The 19,749-nt window shown below is 58.7% G+C and overlaps 2 protein-coding genes and 1 pseudogene across 2 annotated transcripts; 2 read left to right on the top strand and 1 right to left on the bottom strand.

Moving 5' to 3' along the window:
• Positions 1-1,490: 1,490 nt before the first annotated feature.
• Positions 1,491-5,965, bottom strand: LOC129198260 (HLA class II histocompatibility antigen, DM beta chain-like; annotated as a pseudogene).
• Positions 5,852-8,804, top strand: LOC129198421 (butyrophilin subfamily 3 member A2-like). The gene is made up of 4 exons (XM_054807721.1): positions 5,852-6,370; positions 6,832-7,179; positions 7,915-8,199; positions 8,498-8,804. Exons 1-4 carry the CDS (start codon positions 6,298-6,300, stop codon positions 8,608-8,610), a joined length of 819 nt encoding a protein of 272 aa, XP_054663696.1. The 5' UTR covers positions 5,852-6,297; the 3' UTR covers positions 8,611-8,804.
• Positions 8,805-14,874: 6,070 nt separating this feature from the next.
• LOC129198259 (butyrophilin subfamily 1 member A1-like) lies at positions 14,875-19,256 on the top strand. Its single transcript, XM_054807410.1, has 4 exons — positions 14,875-14,910; positions 15,372-15,719; positions 16,286-16,594; positions 18,724-19,256. Exons 2-4 carry the CDS (start codon positions 15,458-15,460, stop codon positions 19,254-19,256), a joined length of 1,104 nt encoding a protein of 367 aa, XP_054663385.1. The 5' UTR covers positions 14,875-14,910; positions 15,372-15,457.
• The last annotated feature ends 493 nt before the right edge of the window (positions 19,257-19,749 follow it).

Here is a 19,749-nt window from a genome sequence, read left to right as displayed (position 1 = left end):
GTCTAGTACAGGAGGGGGAGTGATGGAGCAGCTCTGGGGGGCTCCTGGCCTCCAGCCAGGGTCAACCCACCACAGCCCGACACCGCTTGTGCCCAGCGTCCCTTATGGCAGCATCTCTGTCACCGGGCCTCTCTTGTGCCTGACCCTGCCTGCGCCTGGTGTCCCTTGTGCCTGACATTGCTTGTGCCCAGCATCGCTTGTGCCTGGTGTCCCTCGTGCCCGGCATCGCTTGTGCCCGCCACACGTGCCACCACTCATACCCAGCCCCACTCGTGCCACGGCGTGGGTGTGTGTCCCCTGAGTGGAACACCATGGGTTCCCCCGTACAAAACCACCCCGTTCCCACGCAGCATCTTTATTGTGGGCACCGCAGTGTCACCCCTGGGGTGACAGTGACACGGGGGGGTGTGGTGGGTTGACCCTGGCTGAAGGCCAGGTGCCCGCCAGAGCCGCTCTCTCACTCCCCTCATTCACTAAACAGGGGAGAAAAGGCATAACAAAATGCTTGTAGGTCGAGATAAGGACAGGGAGAGATCACTCACTAATTGTTGTCACGAGCAAAACAGACCAAACTTAGAGAGGGAATTCATCTAATTTATTACTAGGCAAAACAGAGTAGAGGAATGAGAAAGAAAGTCAACTCTTAAAACACCTCCCCCCACCCCTCCCATCTTCCCGGGCTCGACTTCACTCCCGGCTTCAACCTTCCCCCCCTCAGCGGCACAGGGGGACGGGGAGTGGGGGTTACGGTCAGTTCATCTCATGGTGTTTCTGCCGCTTCTTCATCCTCAGGGGGAGGACTCCTCTCATCCTTCCCCTGCTCCAGCATGGAGTCCCTCTCACGGGGTGCAGACCTTCAGGAGCAAACTGCTCCAGCGTGGGTCCCCCACGGGGTCACAAGTCCTGCCAGCAAACCTGCCCTGGCGTGGGCTCCCCTCTTCACGGGTCCACCGGTCCGGCCTGGAACTTGCTCCAGCGTGGGCTTCCCACGGGCCGCAGCCTCCTTCAGGTGCCTCCACCTGCTCCGGCGTGGGGTCCTCCACGGGCTGCAGGTGGAATCTCTACACCCCCTCATCCTTCCTCCATGGGCTGCAGGGGGACAGCCTGCTTCACCATGGTCTTCACCATGGGCTGCAGGGGGATCTCTGCTCCGGCGCCTGGAGCCCCTCCTCCCCCTCCTTCTGCACTGACCTGCGTGTCTGCAGAGTTTCTTACATCTTCTCACTCCTCTCTCCGGCTGCAAAAGCTCTCTCTCTCTAAGTGTTTTTCTGCTTCTTAAATATGTTATCACAGAGGCGCTGATTGGCTTGGCCTTGGCCAGCGGCGGGCCTGTCTTAGAGCCAGCTGGCATTGGCTCTATCAGACACAGGGGGAGCTTCTAGCAGCTTCTCACAGAAGCCACCCCTGTAGCCCCCCCACTACCAAAACCTTGCCACGCAAATCCAACACAGGGGGCCATTGGGGCTGGGAGGTCATGGTCCTGGGAGTCCTCAGATGCTGCCTGGGGGGGACACGGGGTGGCAGAAGGGGTGACATGCCCCTTGGGGACAGGGGGCAGGGACACGCTGGATGTGCTGTTACCTGCAGGGGAGTTGTCTCTGGGGAGGGGAGTGTAACCTGCAAGAGGGAGTAGAGGGGGTGAGGAGGCTCTGTGTCACCCCAGGCCACTGTCCCTGTCCCCCCCCGGCCACTGTCCCCATCCCCGTCCCCCCTGAACGCTCACCCGGTGCTGGTGGCCTGGCCTGGTACTGGTAGAGGCCGGCGATGAAGGTGCTGAGCCCAAACACCATCAGCACAGTGGCCACAGCCACCTTCACCATCAGCCCTGGCGACAAGGTGGGACCTGTGGGGACACGGTGGGGGTGAGCAATGACGTGGCAAGGACCTGGGTGTCTGGGTGGGTGTGTTCCCCCCCCCACCCCCCGACTCACCCCAGTCCTCCAGGAGGGGCCGGTCCAGGCTGGCGTGTTGCACCGAGCACGTGAAGGTGTCTCTGGCCACTGGGGCCACCATCAAGGTGACCTGCGTCTGGTAGGTCCAGTCACCGTTGGGGATGGCGGAGATGAGGGGGTGCTCACCGGGGCCCACGATGTCCCCATTGTGCAACCAGATGACGGTCACCTTGGGGGGGTAGAAGCCCCAGACGTGGCAGGTGAGGAGGACGGGCGCCCGGGCGTTGCCCATCTTGGAGGGGATGATGTGGGCTTGGGGTGGTGCTGGAGCAGGGAGGGGGGACGGTCAGTGAGGCCCCTCCCCACCCATGTGATGTCCCCGTGCAACATCCCTCTGCAATGCTCCATGCAACATCCCCGTGCAACGTGCAATGCACCATCCCCATGCAATGCTCCGTGCAACACCCGCATGCAACCCCCATGCAACATCCCCGTGCAACACCCCACCCCACACCGTACGCCACGTCCCCGTGCAAAGCCCCTGTGCCCGATGCCCCTGTGCAAAGCCCCCGTGTGCCGCAGGGCTCACTCCTCCACATCACTGTCTGGGTCCAGAATTGGGGGGGGCCAGGTTGTCACAAGCCCGACGCCGGGCTTTGGCGCGCTGCACCCAGGCAGTGCCATTGTTGAGGATGGCGGCAAGTTGGGTGGCGACGGGGCGGAGCAGCCCCCAGTCGCAGGGGATGAAGCGCTGGGCGTCGGGATCGTAGCAGACCAGCGGGTTCTTGTTGAAGACGAGGGCCGAGTCGAAATCCAGCACGGAGCCGTTGGCTGCCAGCGGGCAGGAGCTGGCCACGTGCACCAGGAAGGCGCCTACGAGGGGGACGCACGGGTGGGCAGGGTCCCCAGGGCTTGGACCCCCCCCAAACCCGCTGCACGCCCATGTCCCCCCACATCCTACCTGCCCCCCCTAGCAGCTCAGCACCAGCCCCAGCACCCCCAGCACCCACATGGGCGGCAGTGGGTGCCGGTGCATCCGGCACGGCAGGCGAGCTCTGACCTCTCTCTGCAGCGCCCGACCGTCATTCCCACCACCGGCCCACTCCCTCCTCCTCCTCTTCCTCCTTCTCCTCCTCCTGCTCCTCAGGGCTTGTCCCCAGGCATTTGGCCCCAGCAACCCACATCACCGGCGATGGGCAGCGCAGGGTTTCACCCCGAGGGGACTGTGCCCAGGGCTGGGCTTGGCACCACGGGAATCCCACATGGCCCTTCCCAGTAGGGAAACTGAGGCACGCCTCTTGGGTATGGCTCTCCTGCAATCCTGCGGAACCCCAGTAGCAGACAGCAGAGAAGCCACTACCCAGGATACCATTGGCCTTCTTGGCCACGAGGGTACACTGCTGGCTCATGGAGAGCTTGTTGTCCACCAGGACTCCCAGGTCCTTCTCCACAGAGCTGCTTCCCAGCAGGTCAACCCCTCACCTCTACTGGTGCCTGGGGTTATTCCTCCCCTACACTTGTCCTTGCAGAATTTCATTTGGGTCCTCTCTGCCCAACCCTCCAGCCTGGCCAGACCTCACTGAATGGCAGTGCAGCCTTCTGCTGTGTCGGCCGCTCCTCCCAGTTGTGTATCATCAGCGAACTTGCTCAGGGTCCACTCTGTCCCCTCATCCAGGCCATTGATAAATATGTTGAATAAGAGCAGACCAAGCGCTGACCCTTGGGGCACACCACTACCTACAGCCTTCCAACTAGACTCTGTGCTGCTTACCACAACCCTCTGGCCTCTGCCATTCAGCCAGTTCTCGCCCCACCTCACTGTCCACTCATCCAACCCACACTTCCTAAGCTTGCTTACGAAGATGATAGGAGAGATGTGACCATCCACATGGCCTAGAGCAGGAGACCTTCTTCATAGGGGGGGGTCTGCTACAGGCTACCTGAGCAGGGAGACCCAGTGCATGAGGCCCTCCATACACAGATAGAAGCAGTCTGATGTCCACAAGCCCTGGTCCTTAGGGAGGACTTCAACCACCCCAAAATCTGTTGGAGGGGAAACACAGCAGGCCACAAGCAATCCAGGAAGTTCCTGGAAGCCGTTGATGATAACTTCCTCCTCCAAGTGACAGAGGAGCCAACGAGGAGAGGTGCCGTGCTGGACCTTGTTCTCACCAACAAGCAGGGCCTGGTAGGGGATGCGAAGCTCAAGGGCAGCCTTGGCTGCAGTGACCACAAAATGATGGAGTTCAAGAGCCTCCGGGCAGCAAGGAGGGCACACAGCAAACTCACTACCCTGGACTTCAGGAGAGTGGGTATTGGCCTCTTCAGGGACCTGCTTGGTAGAATACCATGGGACAGAGCACTGGGGGGAAGAGGGGCCCAAGAAATCGGGTTTGTATTCAAGGGTCACCTCCTCCAAGCTCAGGAGCGCTGCATCCCATCAAAGAGCAGGTCAGGCAATAATGCCCGGAGGCCCCCATGGATGAACAAGGAGCTCCTGGGCAAAACTCAAACGCAAAAAGGAAGCCTCCAGAGGGTGGAAGCAAGGGCAGGTGGGCTGGCAGGAATACCGAGAAACTGTCCAAGCAGCCAGGGATCAGGTTAGGAAAGCCAAAGCCCTGGTAGAATTAAATCCAGCCAGGGGCATCAAGGACAACAAGAAAACTTTCTATAGGTATGTCAGTGATAAAAGGAAGACGAGGGAAAATGTGGGTCCCCTCCAGAATGAAACGCACGACCTGGTTACCTGGGATATGAAGAAGGCTGAGGTTCTCAATGACTTTTTTGCCTCAGTCTTCACCAGCAAGGGCTCGAGCCACGCTGCCCAGGTCACAGAAGGCAAAGACAGGGACAGGTAGAATGAAGAACCGCCCACTGTAGGTTTGAGAATATCTAAGGAACCTGAAGGTGCACAAGTCCATGGGACCTGATGAGATGGGGTTACAGCGTTGGTGGACAAGGGAGAGTGACTGACGTCATCTACCTGGAATTGTGCAAGGCATTTGACACTGTCCCACACACCCTTGTCTCTAAAATGGAGAGACATGCATTTGACGCATGGACCACTCGGTGGATAAGGAACTGGCTGGATGGTTGCACTCAAAGAGTTGTGGTCAACGGATCAATGTCCAAGCGCAGACCACTGACAAGTGGCATTCCTCAGGGGTCAGTACTGGGACCGGCGCTGTTTAACATCTTTGTTGCCGACAAGGACGGTGGGATCGAGTGCACCCTCAGCAAGTTTGCCGACACCACCAAGCTGTGTGGTGCAGTTGACACGCTGAAGGGAAGGGATGCCATCCAGAGAGAACTTGACAGGCTTGAGAAGTGATGGCCTTAAGCTGAAGGAGGGGAGATTTAGATAAGAGATTAGGAAGAAATTCTTCCCTGTGAGGGTGGTGAGGCCCTGGCACAGGTTGCCCAGAGAAGCTGTGGCTGTCCCTGGATCCCTGGAAGCATTCAAGGCCAGGCTGGATGGGGCTTTGGGCAAGCTGGGCTAGTGGAGGGTGTCCCTGCCTGTGGCAGGGGGTTAGAACTGGATGGGCTTTGAGGTCCCTTCCAACCCAAACCTGTCTGTGATGCAATGGTTCTATGTCCCCAGCCATCCCCACCAGGCCCCTGCAGCATCCCCAGCCACGTCCCCACCATCTACCCCCACTGCCACATCATGTCCCCCCCACACCCCCACCGTGTCACCAGTGCCGCAGGTGCCGCCGTCCCCCAGGAGCTGCTACTCTTCTCCGCTCACTCCATGCCAACATCGCCTACGGGCCGGAGAGCTGGAGCCGGGCGCAGGTGACAGTGGTAGCCACCCGTGCGGGTGCCCACACCTTTATCACCTGCCTGCCCCGGGGCTATGACACAGGGAGGAGGTGTTCCCCGAAATGGGAAGGCTGGGATTTCCCTTTGAGGTTTTCTGCTTGGTTCCTCCTTTGAGGTTTATTTTTTGACTCAGCCTTACTGGCATACATGTACAACCTCAGCTCATTGTGTGGGGGATGGATCCAGAATTCACACCATGAGCCGTAATTCTGAACTACAAACTGAGGAGCCTGGTGCCTCCCGCAGATCATGGCCGTCGGGTGAGCGACTTTGCTTTCCGCAGCGGATTTAGAATATTTCCTTTCCTTTAGAGTCCTGTAAGAGATTTGGAATAAATGCTGGTGAGGGGGAGTGGGGCAGAGCAGGGGGCTGCACTGGGGGAGCTGTGTACGGTCCTGTCCTACCCTGGAGCAACAGTTTGTTCTGCCATGGGGGTGCTGGTGCAGGTGGTTTGGTGGGATTTCCAGAGACTCTTTGGGGGCACGTGCAGCCCTTCTTCCCCATCCCCTCTCTGGTGGCTGGAACCCCCCATCGCCCTCCCTCTGCCTCCCTTCCCCTCCCTCTGCTCCAGCTCCGGACGCAGATGTGGCTCCCCGTGAGCCCCAGGGGCCTCCTGAGTTATTTGGTGACTCTCCACGTCCTGCGGCTGGGATCAGGTAGGGATCCTGCAGGGCTGGCGGGGGGTTTTGCCCACTCTGGGTGGCAGCTGTGGGGCAGGGGAGCTGCCGTGGGGTGGGGGGAGGCGAGCCCAGAGCATGTCCTCACGTGGGTTTTGCTTTCCCTTGGGCTCTTTCTGCAATACGTCCCTTGCCCTGGGGGCACCTTTGGTCCCGTCCTGCACCGCTCCCCTCAAACGTTTCTGGCTTGCAGCAGGGCTGGCTGGGGTGGAGGTCGTTTTCTGGAGCAGGTTCCCACTCCCAGGAAACCTCCTTCTCCTTCCAGTCCTCCCACTCCCTCTCCACTTTCTCCACTGTCTTTGGACCATGGGGAGGGCAAAGTAACGCCCGTGGGATGGAGCGTGCACCAAGGTCACGCCAAGCTCACCCCTTGTCATGCAATGCCCCTAAATTAACGTAGGCGCAATCTCCATGTCTCTGTCTCCTTCTCCATCACCAAGCTGACTTCAGAGTGGTGGGACGAGACCGCCCTCTCCAGGTCACCGTGGGGCAGGACGTCGTGCTGCCATGTCACTTGTCCCCCAGCATGGAGGCTCGAAGCTTGGACATCAGGTGGATCCGCCACCAGGCCTCTGAAACGGTGCACCACTACCGAAACGGAGAAGACCTGTACAGTGAACAGCTGAGGGAATATGTTGGGAGGACAGAATTGGTCAGGGATGGTCTCTCCAGTGGACGCCTGGACTTGCGAATCTCTGGGTTGAGACCCTCTGACGATGGTCAGTACGTCTGCACGGTGACAGATGGTGCCTCTTATGGAGAAGCTACGGTGGATCTGGAGGTGGCAGGTTTGTGTCCGGTGCGGTGTTTGCAGGGGCTGGTGCGGGTGTCCCTGGGTTTGTGTGTCCCTCCCAGAGCTCTGTCCCATCCTCAGGTGTGTGGATGAGGTGCCGAAGGACAGGAGCCGTTGAAAGAGGTGGGGTGCGAGGGGGCTGTTGCCTGCAGTGCCTGCCCAGGAGGGAGCACGCAGGTGGTGCTGGAGGTGGTTTTGGGGCAGAGCGGCATGGATGCGGTGGCTTTGCTGGGTGTGTGCGGTGCCTGTGAAGGGTGTCCTGGTGATGTGAAGGCCCTGGGGACGAGGTGCTGAGCAGCTCCTTGGGCTGAGAGCTGGGGCTGCCAGCCAAGCCAAGGCTGGGACCTGACTCTGTTAGGTCTGGAGTTGGGAAGAGACCTCTTCCTGGCTCTGAGCAGCTGGATCTTTGCTTTGGCTTTGCCCTTTGTGCCGTAGGAGACCTGGCACGTTGTCTGGAAGCGTTGGGGCTTCTTGAACAAAGACGAGACGCTGCAGACGCTGGCCTGAGGTGCTGAAGCTCGGCAGCTGGGTCTTGCTCTGCCGGGCTGTTTTGTGGGAGATCTGGGGCTGTTTGGCATCAATGCTCTGTGGTTCCTGCACAGGTTGGGGTGGTTTTGGTGGCCGGTTCTGCAGCCCTGGTGGGACCCATGATGTGTCTGCTATTGGATTCGGTCATCACCTTTGAGTTGAGTCCATCCCACACTGACCCCAACCACGGGCTCTTGCCCAGCCACAGGCTCTTGCCCTCAGCTCTCCCTGGAGGCTTACGAGGACGGAGGCATCCGGGTGGTGTGTCGATCGGCCGGCTGGTACCCACGACCGGAGGTGCTGTGGAAAGATCCCAGCGGGCAGCATCTCCCCTCGGTCTCCCAGAGACATTCCTCAGATGCAAGGGGCCTCTTAGAAATCGAAGGCGTCATCGTTGTGACTGATGGGAAGAGACTTGGGAAGTGGTCCTGCGTGGTCAGGAACAGACGCCTCAACCAGCAGCAGGAGACATCCCTGCACATCTCAGGTGCTTTGAGCAGCTTTGATCTGGGGTTCCCGGTGCAAGGTGTGGGGTGTGGGGGCACGGGAGGGGTGTGCACCTTCACATCAGTTCTCGTGCACAAGAGAACCGGAGCCTCGTGCGCTTCAGGTGAGCATTGGTATGTGCAGGGGAGAGAGAGGACTATGTCCCCTTGAGGCCAGGGCTCCCAGGACAAGGGGCTTGTGAGCTCGAGCTTTGGGGCGTTGGTCTTTTTGTTCTTCTTCTGCTCAAACACGGGACTGTAAAACCATCCCTTTTCCTGCTGATGTTTTTTGTTTCTCAGCTCCCTTTTTCCACAATGCCCGTCCCTGGATGGTTGGTGTGGCTGTGCTCCTCGTGCTTTCAGTTGCGTTCCTTGGCCTCGGTGCTTATCTCTCAAGACGGACCTGTGGATGAGTCAACGCAGGAGCAGGACACCCCAAAGCGCCTGTGGCCATGAAGAAGTCCAGAGCAGAGCCCCTGCCCTGCTGCAGACACTGCCCGCTCTCCTCTCCTCCATCCCGCAGCAGCACATGTCTCTCTCTGCCCTGCCCAAGCCCACCCTGCCCAGGCACAGCACCATGGCCTTCAAGAAAGCTTTGTGGGTGACCATGGAGTGTGGCCGTGCTGGTTCCTGGGGGCTTTTTGTCCTGATTCCTGCCTGCCCGCGAAGGGCATTTGCAGCCAGCGCACTTGGAGCAGTGGTTGGAGCAGGAGCCTGGGGGCAGCTCCCTGCAGGATGAGCACGGGGAGTGGGGGGCGGAGGCGGGGGGCACTCACAACTCAGGCACCCCCTTCTCTTCCTTCTGGGCTGCCCCAAACTTTGCCAGCACCCCGTGTCCCCAGGATGCCCCTGCTCTCTCAGCATCCTTCTACACCACACAATCCTGTTGGGAGCAAGAGTGATTTGTCTTTCCCTAATCCCCTTCCTCGCTGGGCACTCGGGACAGGCGGCTGCGGCTCGTTGCTTTTTTTCGGGACTGGGCTCATTGCACGAAAGCATCTTGGTAACCGAGTGGCTTTAGGTGCAGCAGCAGAGGAACCTTTTGAGTGGAGAAAGAATTTCCCAACCCGGGGCTCTTTTAGGGTGATATTTAGCAATATTGATTGCTGTGGCTGCTGCTGCTCTGGGGTTTGGTGCTGCAGCTGAGCTGGGGCCTGTGGGATGGCATGGCATGGGATGGGACGGGATGGGATGGCATGGGATGGGATGGCATGGGATGGGATGGGAGGGTGCTGGGAGCAGGGGCTGGGGGTGGCCAAGCCCGGCAGGGCATGGGAAGAGATGGGGGATGCACAAAGATGGGCTGGGGCTGTGGGAACCAAGAACAAAGCAGAGCCCTGGCAGCCTGGCTGCTCGGAGCTGGTACCAATGCTCGGAGCTGCTGCCGGTGATGCCAAATCTGTGTAAGTAATGGGTGGAGGATGCCTCTAGCTCAGAATGAGATTCCCCCCGCTGCACTGCCCTGGGGGTTTGCGGGCCATCCTTCTGCTCCCCCTGCCCTCTTTTGAAGCTGGACTCTGGTAGACAGCCAGAGAGATGTAAGGCGTTGTTAGGACTGTTTATGTGTCTAGCCAAGCGCGCAGCCCCAGGTTTGGCCCTGGTGGGACCCCATGTCTCCATGTCCTGCACTGGTGGGACCCCCACAGCACCCCATGTCCCCATCCAGGTGGCAGTGCCATCCCACTTTGTCCCAGTCACTTACTGGTTCTTCGCATCCCAGTGTCCCAACACTTTTTTTTAGTTCTTGTTTTACAGTTTTGTTGAGAAATTCTTTTACCAAACAATGATTAGCTTTGAATGTAACAAGGCCTATGAGTAATTAACGTGTACGGAGAAGATCTCCTGACCTTGAGAACAGAAACCTCCTGGCAGGATTGCCCAGACAGGGTTGATCAGGAAGAACAGCTTGGCCAGACAACCGAGTTGGGAAACATCCAAGGAGAAGAAACTCTCCTCAAAGACTTGTGACCATAAAAGGGAAAAAGGAGTGGGGGGGCTAACTCCCCAAACGACCACCTGAGAACCCCACGCATGCGTAATGTAGTTTTGCAACGCCAGCGTTATGTAAATGTAGTAGATAGGCAGAGAGGTGGAGATTTCTCGGAAAATGTATGACTACTCATGTCTTAAGGTATATAAAGGATGAACTTTTATTTTAGTGTATGCACGATAGGTGGAGCTATCCCCCGTGCATCCGGCGTCGTAATAAAGCAATGCCTGCTTTCTAATACTAAAATGGAGTATTGGAGAGTTTATTATCCCATATTTGGTGACAGGGGCAGAGTGCGAGGAGTCCTGCCCTGAGGAGGAAGGAACAGCAGAGACAAGGGGTGATGAAGTGACCACAGCCCCCATTCCCCATCCCCCTGTGGTGCTGGGGGGGAGTAGGTAGAATTGGGGAGTGAAGTCTCACCTGCCTGCCCCGGGGCTATGACACAGGGAGGAGGTGTTCCCCGAAATGGGGAGGCTGGGATTTCCCTTTGCTGTTTTCTGCTTGGTTCCTCCTTTGAGGTTTATTTTTTGACTCAGCCTTACTGGCATACATGTACAACCTCAGCTCATTGTGTGGGGGATGGATCCAGAATTCACACCATGAGCCGTAATTCTGAACTACAAACTGAGGAGCCTGGTGCCTCCCGCAGATCATGCCCATCGGGTGAGCGACTTTGCTTTCCGCAGCGGATTTAGAATATTTCCTTTCCTTTAGAGTCCTGTAAGAGATTTGCAATAAATGCTGGTGAGGGGGAGTGGGGCAGAGCAGGGGGCTGCACTGAGGAGCCGTGTCTGGTCCAGTCCTGCCCTGGAGCAACGGTTTGTTCTGCCATGGGGGTGCTGGTGCAGGTGGTTTGGTGGGATTTCCAGAGCCTCTCTGGGGGCACATTCAGCCCTTCTTCCCCATCCCCTCTCCAGCAGCTGTAACCCCCAATCCCCCTCCCTCTGCCTCCCTTCCCCTCCCTCTGCTCCAGCTCCGGACGCAGATGTGGCTCCCCGCAAGCCCCGGGGGCCTCCTGAGTTATTTGGTGACTCTCCACGTCCTGCGGCTGGGATCAGGCAGGGATCCTGCAGGGCTGGCGGGGGGTTTTGCCCACTCTGGGTGGCAGCTGTGGGGCAGGGGAGCTGCCATGGGGTGGGGGGAGGCAAGCCCAGAGCTGGGCCCCACATGGGTTTGGCTTTCCCTTGGGCTCTTTCCGCAATACGTCCCTTGCCCTGGGGGCACCTTCGGTCCCATCCTGCAGCGCTCCCCTCAAACGTTTCTGGCTTGCAGCAGGGCTGGCTGGGGTGGAGGTCGTTTTCTGGAGCAGGTTCCCACTCCCAGGAAACCTCCTTCTCCTTCCAGTCCTCCCACTCCCTCTCCACTTTCTCCACTGTCTTTGGACCATGGGGAGGGCAAAGCAATGCCCGTGGGATGGAGCGTGCACCAAGGTCACACCAAGCTCACCCCTTGCCATGCAACGCCCCTAAATTAACATAGGCGCAATCTCTGTGTCTCTGTGTCCTTCTACATCACCAAGCTGACTTCAGAGTGGTGGGACCAGACCATTCTCTCCAGGTCACCGTGGGGCAGGACGTCGTGCTGCCATGTCACTTGTCCCCCAGCATGGACACTCAGAGCTTGGACATCAGATGGATCCGCCACCAGGCCTCTGAAACGGTGCACCACTACCGAAACGGAGAGGATCTGTACAGTGAACAGCTGAGGGAATATGTTGGGAGGACAGAGTTGGTCAGAGATGGTCTCTCCAGTGGACGCCTGGACTTGCGAATCTCTGGGTTGAGACCCTCTGACGATGGTCAGTACGTCTGCACGGTGACAGATGGTGCCTCTTATGGAGAAGCTACGGTGGATGTGGAGGTGGCAGGTTTGTGTCCGGTGTGGTGTTTGCAGGGGCTGGTGCGGGTGTCCCTGGGTTTGTGTGTCCCTCCCAGAGCTCTGTCCCATCCTCAGGTGTGTGGATGAGGTGCCGAAGGACAGGAGCCGTTGAAAGAGGTGGGGTGCGAGGGGGCTGTTGCCTGCAGTGCCTGCCCAGGAGGGAGCACACAGGTGGTGCTGGAGGTGGTTTTGGGGCAGAGCCGCATGGATGTGGTGGTTTTGCTGGGTGTGTGCGGTGCCTGTGAAGGGTGTCCTGGTGATGTCGTAAAGGCTGCGGGGACAAGGTGCTGAGCAGCTCCCTGGGCTCAGAGCTGGGGCTGCCAGCCAAGCCAAGGCTGGGACCTGACGCTGTTAGGTGTGGAGTTGGGAAGAGACCTCTTCCTGGCTCTGAGCAGCTGGATCTTTGCTTTGGCTTTGCCCTTTGTGCCGTAGGAGACCTGGCACGTTGTCTGGAAGCGTTGGGGCTTCTTGAACAAAGACGGGTCAGTGGGGGGGAGTAGGTAGAATTGGGGAGTGAAGTTGAGCCCGGGAAGAAGGGAGGGGTGGGGGGAGGTGTTTTAAGATTTGGGTTTATTCCTCATTGCTCTACTCTCTTTTGCTTGGTAATAAATTAGATGAATTTTTTTTCCTCTAAGTTGAGTCTGTTTTGCCCATGATGGTAATTGGTGAGCGATCTCTCCCTGTCCTTATCTCGACCCACCAGCCTTTCGTTACACTTTTCTGCCCTGTCTAGTACAGGAGGGGGAGTGGTGGAGCAGCTCTGGGGGGGCTCCTGGCCTCCAGCCAGGGTCAACCCACCACAGCCCGACACCGCTTGTGCCCAGCGTCCCTTATGGCGACATCTCTGTCACCGGGCATCGCTTGTGCCTGGTCCTGCCTGTGCCTGGTGTCCCTCATGCCTGACATTGCTTGTGCCCCGTGTCCCCTGTGCCGGGCATCGCTAACACCTGGCAGCTCTTGTGCCTGGCAGTGCTCCTGCCCGGCATCTCACGTGCCCAGTGCACAACGTCACTCATGCCCAGATATCACTCATGCCCACTGCATGATGTCCCTTGTGCCCGGCATCGATTGTGCCCCATGTCCTTCGTCCCCAACATCACTTGTGCCCGGCATCTCTTGTGCCCAATGCACGCGTCATCGCTCGTACCCGGCCCCACTCATGCCACAGGTTGTGTGTGTGTGTCCTGAGTGGGACACCATGGGTTCCCCTGTACAAAACCACCCTGTTCCCATGCAACATCTTTATTGTCGGCACAGCAGTGTCACCCCTGGAGCTATGACACAGGTAGGAGGTGTTCCCCAAAATGGGGAGGCTGCGTATCGTGGTTTTACCCCAGCCGGCAGCTGAGCACCTCGCAGCCCCTCCCTCATCAGGATGGGGGAGAGAATTGGAAGAGTGAAAAGGAGAAAACTCGTGGGATGAGGTAAAGACAGTTTAATAGGGAAAGCAAAAGCCACGAGCACAAGCAAAGCAAAGCAAGGAATTCATTCCCCACTTCCCATCGCAGGCAGCTGTTCAGCCATCTCCAGGAAAGCAGGGCTCCATCGCATGTCACGGTGACTTGGGAAGACAAACGCCACCGCTCCAAACACTGCCGCCCCCCCCTCTCTTCCTCTTCCCCTTCCCCCAGCCCCTTATAAACTGAGCATGACATCATATGGGATGCAATATCCCTTTGGTCCATGGGGTCAGCTGTCCTGGCTGTGTCCCCTCCCAACTCCTTGGGCACCCCCAGCCATCCCGCTGGCGGGGCCGTGCCAGAACCAGCAAAGGCCTTGGCTCTGGGGAAGCACTGCTCAACAACATCTTGTCCCCTTCTCACCCACTCCCCACGAGCTCCTGGCTGTTGTCGGGCTGCAGGGACGCTGCTGGGCTCCTCCTGGATGGCCCAACATCACAACGAAGCTCTAAGCTTTGCACCATCGCCCCCAACAAACAGCCTTCTTTTGCCTTTCTTCTTCTCCTTTTCTCTTTCCTACGACTGAGGGGCTCCTGCCTTGCACTCCAGAACACACCAATGTCCTGAAACACCAAAGAACCCCAAGAGATGGACCCAGTGCAACTCGCTCGGGTGGACAATTCCCCGGGGTCTGGTTGGGGGTTTCCTCATTGCTTCAGCGACAGTGCTCATGCACAAAACAATCAGCCCTTTTTGGGAAAGGAAACAGGTATTTCTGGGTGCCAAACCTGGCCTAGTGCTGTTCCCCAGCACAGGCTGCCGGGAGAGGTGCAGCTCCGGGAAAAGCCACCTTCAGCAGCTCCCATCCAGGTGGGAGTGGGGAGGCTGTTGGTTTCCCTTTCGGTTTTGTGTTTGGAAGATGATTTTATGACCCTGGACTTTGATATGTGGTTGTGAAACCTCAGCTCCTTTTCTGGTGGATAGAGCCTGAAGTCACCCCACAGGCAGGAATTCTGCATCTGAAACCGAGCAGCCTGGTGCCTCCCGCAGCTCCTGCCCGTCCGGTGAGTGAGTTTTCTTTCCGCAGGGGATTTAGAATATTTCCTTTCCTTTAGAGTCTTGTCAGGGATTTGGAATAAATGCTGGTGAGGGGGAGTGGGGCAGAGCAGGGGGCTGCACAGGGGGAGCTGTGTGTGGTCCCGTTCTGCCCTAGAGCAACGGTTTGTTCTGCCGTCAGGGTGCTGGTGCAGGTGGTTTGGTGGGATTTCCGGAGCCGCTTTGGGGGCAGGTGCAGCCCTTCTTCCCCATCCCCTCTCCACCAGCTGTAACCCCCAATCCCCCTCCCTCTGCCTCCCTTCCCCACCCTCTTCTCCAGCTCCGGATGCAGATGTGGCTCCTCCTGAGTTATTTGGTGACTCTGCACGTCCTGCGGCTGGGATCAGGCAGGGATCCTGCAGGGCTGGCGGGGGGTTTTGCCCACTTCAGGTGGCAGCTGTGGGGCAGGTGAGATGCCATGGGGTAGGGGGAGTTAGGCCCAGAGCTGGGTCCCACATGGGTTTGGCTTTCCCTTGATCTCTTTCTGCAATACGTCCCTTGCCCTGGGGGCACCTTCGGTCCCGTCCTGCAGCGCTCCCCTCAAACGTTTCTGGCTTGCAGCAGGGCTGGCTGGGGTGGAGGTCGTTTTCTGGAGCACGTTCCCGCTCCCAGGAAACCTCCTTCCCCTTCCAGTCCTCCCACTCCCTCTCCACTTTCTCCACTGTCTTTGGACCATGGGGAGGGCAAAGTAACGCCCGTGGGATGGAGCGTGCACCAAGGTCACGCCAAGCTCATCCCTTGCCATGCAATGCCCCTAAATTAACGTAGGCGCAATCTCCGTGTCTCTGTGTCCTTCTCCATCACCAAGCTGACTTCAGAGTGGTGGGACCAGACCGCCCTCTCCAGGTCACCGTGGGACAATACATCGTGCTGCCATGTCACTTGTCCCCCAGCATGGACGCTCGGAGCTTGGACATCAGGTGGATCCGGCACCGGTTCTCCAAAACGGTGCACCACTACCGAAACGGAGAGGACCTGTACAGTGAACAGCTGAGGGAATATGTTGGGAGGACAGAGTTGGTCAGAAATGGTCTCTCCAGTGGACGCCTGGACTTGCGAATCTCTGGGTTGAGACCCTCTGACGATGGTCAGTACATCTGCACTGTGACAGATGATGCCTCTTATGGAGAAGCTATGGTGAAGCTGGAGGTAGCAGGTTTGTGGTGCGTGTGGGGTTTGCAGGGGCTGGTGCGGGTGTCCCTGGGTTTGTGTGTCCCTCCCAGAGCTCTGTCCCATCCTCAGGTGTGTGGATGAGGTGCTGAAGGACAGGAGCCATTGAAAGAGGTGGGGTGCGAGGGGGCTGTTGCCTGCAGTGCCTGCCCAGAAGGGAGCATGCAGGTGGTGCTGGAGGTGTTTTTGGGGCAGAGCCACATGGATGTGGTGGCTTTGCTGGGTGTCTGCAGTGTCTTTGAAGGGTGTGCTGGTGATGTTGTGAAGGCCGTGGGGACAGGGTGCTGAGCAGCTCCTTGGGCTGAGAGCTGGGGTTGCCAGCCAAGCCAAGGCTGGGACCTGACACTGTTGGTCTTGCTCTGCCGGGTGGTTTTGTGGGAGATCTGGGGACATTTGGCATCAGTGATCTGCAGTTCCTGCACAAGTTGGGCTATTTTTGGTGGCCGGTCCTGCAGCCCTGGTGGGACCTGTGATGTGTCTGCTATCGGATTTGGTCATCACCTTTGAGTTGAGTCCATCCCACACTGACCCCAACCACGGGCTCTTCCCCAGCCACAGGCTCTGTTCCTCAGCTCTCCCTCGAGGCTTATGAGGACGGAGGCATCCGGGTGGTGTGTCGATCGGCCGGCTGGTACCCACAACCGGAGGTGCTGTGGAGAGATCCTGATGGGCACCGTCTCCCCTCAGTGTCCCAGAGACATTCCTCTGATGCGAGGGGCCTGTTTGACATTGAAGGCGTCATCGTTGTGTCCAATGGGAAGAGACGTGGGAAATGGTCCTGCGTGGTCAGGAACAGCCGCCTCAACCAGGAGCAGGAGACGTCCCTGCACATCTCAGGTGCAACGATGGCAGCCAGGCACTGTGGCGCCGGCAGCAGGGCTGGGGTTTGACGGGTTACTTTGAGCAGCTTTGATCTGGGGTTCCCGGTGCAAGGTGTGGGGTGTGGGGTCATGGGAGGGATGTGCACCTTCACATCAGTTCTCGTGCACAAGAGAACCGGAGCCTCGTGCGCTTCAGGTGAGCATTCGTATGTGCAGGGGAGAGAGAGGACTATGTCCCCTTGAGGCCAGGGCTCCCAGGACAAGGGGCTTGTGAGCTCGAGCTTTGGGGCATTTGTCTTTTTGTTCTTCTTCTGCTCAAACACGGGACTGTAAAACCATCCCTTTTCCTGCTGGTGTTCTTGTTTCTCAGCTCCCTTTTTCCACAATGCCCGTCCCTGGATGGTTGGTGTGGGGGTGCTCCTCGTGCTTTCAGTTGCGTTCCTTGGCCTCGGTGCTTATCTGTGGAGAAGGAAAGGTAAGTGGTGTCAGAAGAATGTTTTGCCTTCACCAAAAAGCTCTTTGGGCAAAGGAAGGAAGGGCACAAGGACCCATGGTGGGGTGTGGGCAGGAGGACAGGGAGCAAGGCCAGACCATCTCTGGCTGGTCGGAAGGTGCAAGAGACCCTCTTGAGATGTTCCCAGGGATGAAGGCAGCTGCTGTCCTGACCCCCTCTTCCTCTGCCTTTGCTTTTCAGTGCTGCAGTCCAGAGAGCTGGGTGAGTCCTTCTGGCCCCTTCCCCCAGCAAAACCTCCGGGCAAAGGAGCCCCCCTGGGAGGGACTTGGGTTTGGATGGCTCTTCACCATTCTCTGGCCATTCATCTGGGTTGACAGAGCCCAAAATGGGGCAGCAGAGCTCTGGGTTTGGGGGCTGCACTGGGCATGGGACATGTCCTGCCCCATGGAAAGAAACAGAGATCAATGTGGGGAGCAGAGACCCAGCTGCAGGTCTGCCCTCTCCCATGCTGGTGCTGATGGAAAGGGATGTCCTCTCCTCATCACCCTTAACGTCCCTTGGCTCTTTGGTGGTGTGGTGCAGAGAGCTGCATCAGTCTCCTTATTCTGCCCAGTCGTGAAAATCTTGCTCAAAGCTGTGCCTTGCTGATCCTTCGTCTGGAGCAGCAATTTCCAGATGTTTTCCCAGTATTCAGTTAGCTTCAAGCAGGCTGAGCCTTCAATCTTTGAGTCAGGCTTAAGTCCAGAGTGCCTGGGTGGGCTGACAGGGGGATAGGAGGGCAGGGAGTCCTTCCCAGGAGCAAGGTGTCTTTTCCTACTCCCCAGAGAATCGGTTGGGGATCTGCCTGAGCACTTTCTGCTCCTGTGGGAGCAGCCATGGGATGAACAGCTGTCCCCTGTGATCACTTAATGATTTTTGGTTTTGCTTTCCAGAGAAAAGAGTTGCAGGACTGAATGGTGAGTCTCCATGAGCTCTGTCATGGTTTGGGTGCTGTCCCAGGCACTCTGTGCTCCGCCCTTTCCCTCCTTTCCCGTCCTCTCCATCCCTGCAGCCCCTGGCTCTGGGAAAGCCCAAGGCGATGTGCCTGACAGGGTGGGCAGCTCGGGGACACCAGCCCACGCCTGGACCCTCGCCCCTGCCCAGACTTGCTGGGGACCGGCTGGGGGATGTGACCAGCTCTTGTCTCTCCTTATAGCCTGGAGAAAGTTTCTGCTTCCCCATCATCCAGGTAATCCCGTATTTTATTGCCATTCTGGGTGGTTCTCCTCCCTCTCCTTGTGTGCAAGGGGCATCTGGGCTGGGCAGTGCCCGGGACTGGCCGTGCCTGGGTGTGTTTGGTGACTCAGACACCCCCAGCAGGGCACTAGCCTGTTCTCCAGCCCCTTTTCTTGCCTTTCCAAGGCATTGTGAGTGGCATCCCTGGGGCCAAGAGGAGCCCTCTGCCACCCCCCTGAGAGCCCGTGCACTGCCCAGACCCAGTCACTGCCTCCCCATGCTGCTCCTCCCTGCTGGGGCTGCAGCCCCACCGTTGCCTGTTCCCAGGGGACCCAGCTGGGCCGTGGCCGTGCTGGGGCCGGCCCCGTCATGGGCATCTCTAGGAGGAAGGAGATGCCCCGTGTGCTGCCCCGTGGGGCAGAGCCTGGCCCCAGGGTGCTCAAACCCTGCCCACGACGCAGCTCTGCCCCTGATGCTCTGGCTCCTCCTGTCCCCTGCAGACGTGGTGACCCTCGATCCAAACTCAGCTCATCCTGAACTTGTCCTGTCAGCGGATGGGAGAAGTGTGAGAAGGGGAAGAGCACGGCAGGACCTGCCCGACACCCCTGAGAGATTTGACACTCGGTGCTGTGTGCTGGGCCAGGAGGGGTTCAGGGAGGGGAGGCACTGCTGGGAGGTGGAGGTGAAGGGGAAGGTGGGAGGTGATTCCTGGTGGGCTGTGGGGGTGGCCAGGGACTCTGTGGACAGGAAGGGGGATACGGACCTGAGCCCTGCAGGAGGGATCTGGGGACTGGGGCACTGGGAAGGGCACTTTGTGTCTCTCACCTCTCCTCCCCGTTCCCTGGGCCGGGTCCCCAGGAGATTCTGGGTCTGTCTGGACTGCACGCAGGGGCTGGTGACTTTCATCGATGCTGACAGTGGGGTCGAGATCTTCACTTTCCCACCAGCCCTGTTCAATGGAGAGACCATCCGACCCTGGTTTTGGGTGGAGACAGAGGAAACCCAGCTGTGCCTGAGGGACTGCACCTCCTAGACCCTCTGCCCCCCTTCCATCCCCACCACAGCCCCAGACAGCCCCTGCCCTTCTGCAGACACTGCCCGCTCTCCTCTCCTCCATCCCGCAGCAGCACATGTCCCTCTCTGCCCTGCCCAAGCCCACCCTGCCCAGGCACAGCACCATGGCCTTCAAGAAAGCTTTGTGGGTGACTATGGAGTGTGGCCGTGCTGGTTCCTGGGGGCTTTTGGTCCTGATTCCTGCCTGCCCGCGAAGGGCATTTGCAGCCAGCGCACTTGGAGCAGTGGTTGGAGCAGGAGCCTGGGGGCAGCTCCCTGCAGGATGAGCACGGGGAGTGGGGGGCGGAGGCGGGGGGCACTCACAACTCAGGCACCCCCTTCTCTTCCTTCTGGGCACCCCCAAACTTTGCCAGCACCCCGTGTCCCCAGGATGCCCCTGCTCTCTCAGCATCCTCCTACACCACACAATCCTGTTGCGAGCAAGAGTGATTGGTCTTTCCCTAATCCCCTTC

Source organism: Grus americana, chromosome 32 (assembly GCF_028858705.1).
Source record: "Grus americana isolate bGruAme1 chromosome 32, bGruAme1.mat, whole genome shotgun sequence".
NCBI lineage: Eukaryota > Metazoa > Chordata > Aves > Gruiformes > Gruidae > Grus > Grus americana.
The sequence above is the reverse complement of the archived record's forward strand: the minus strand, read 5'-3'. Positions and strand labels throughout refer to the sequence as shown.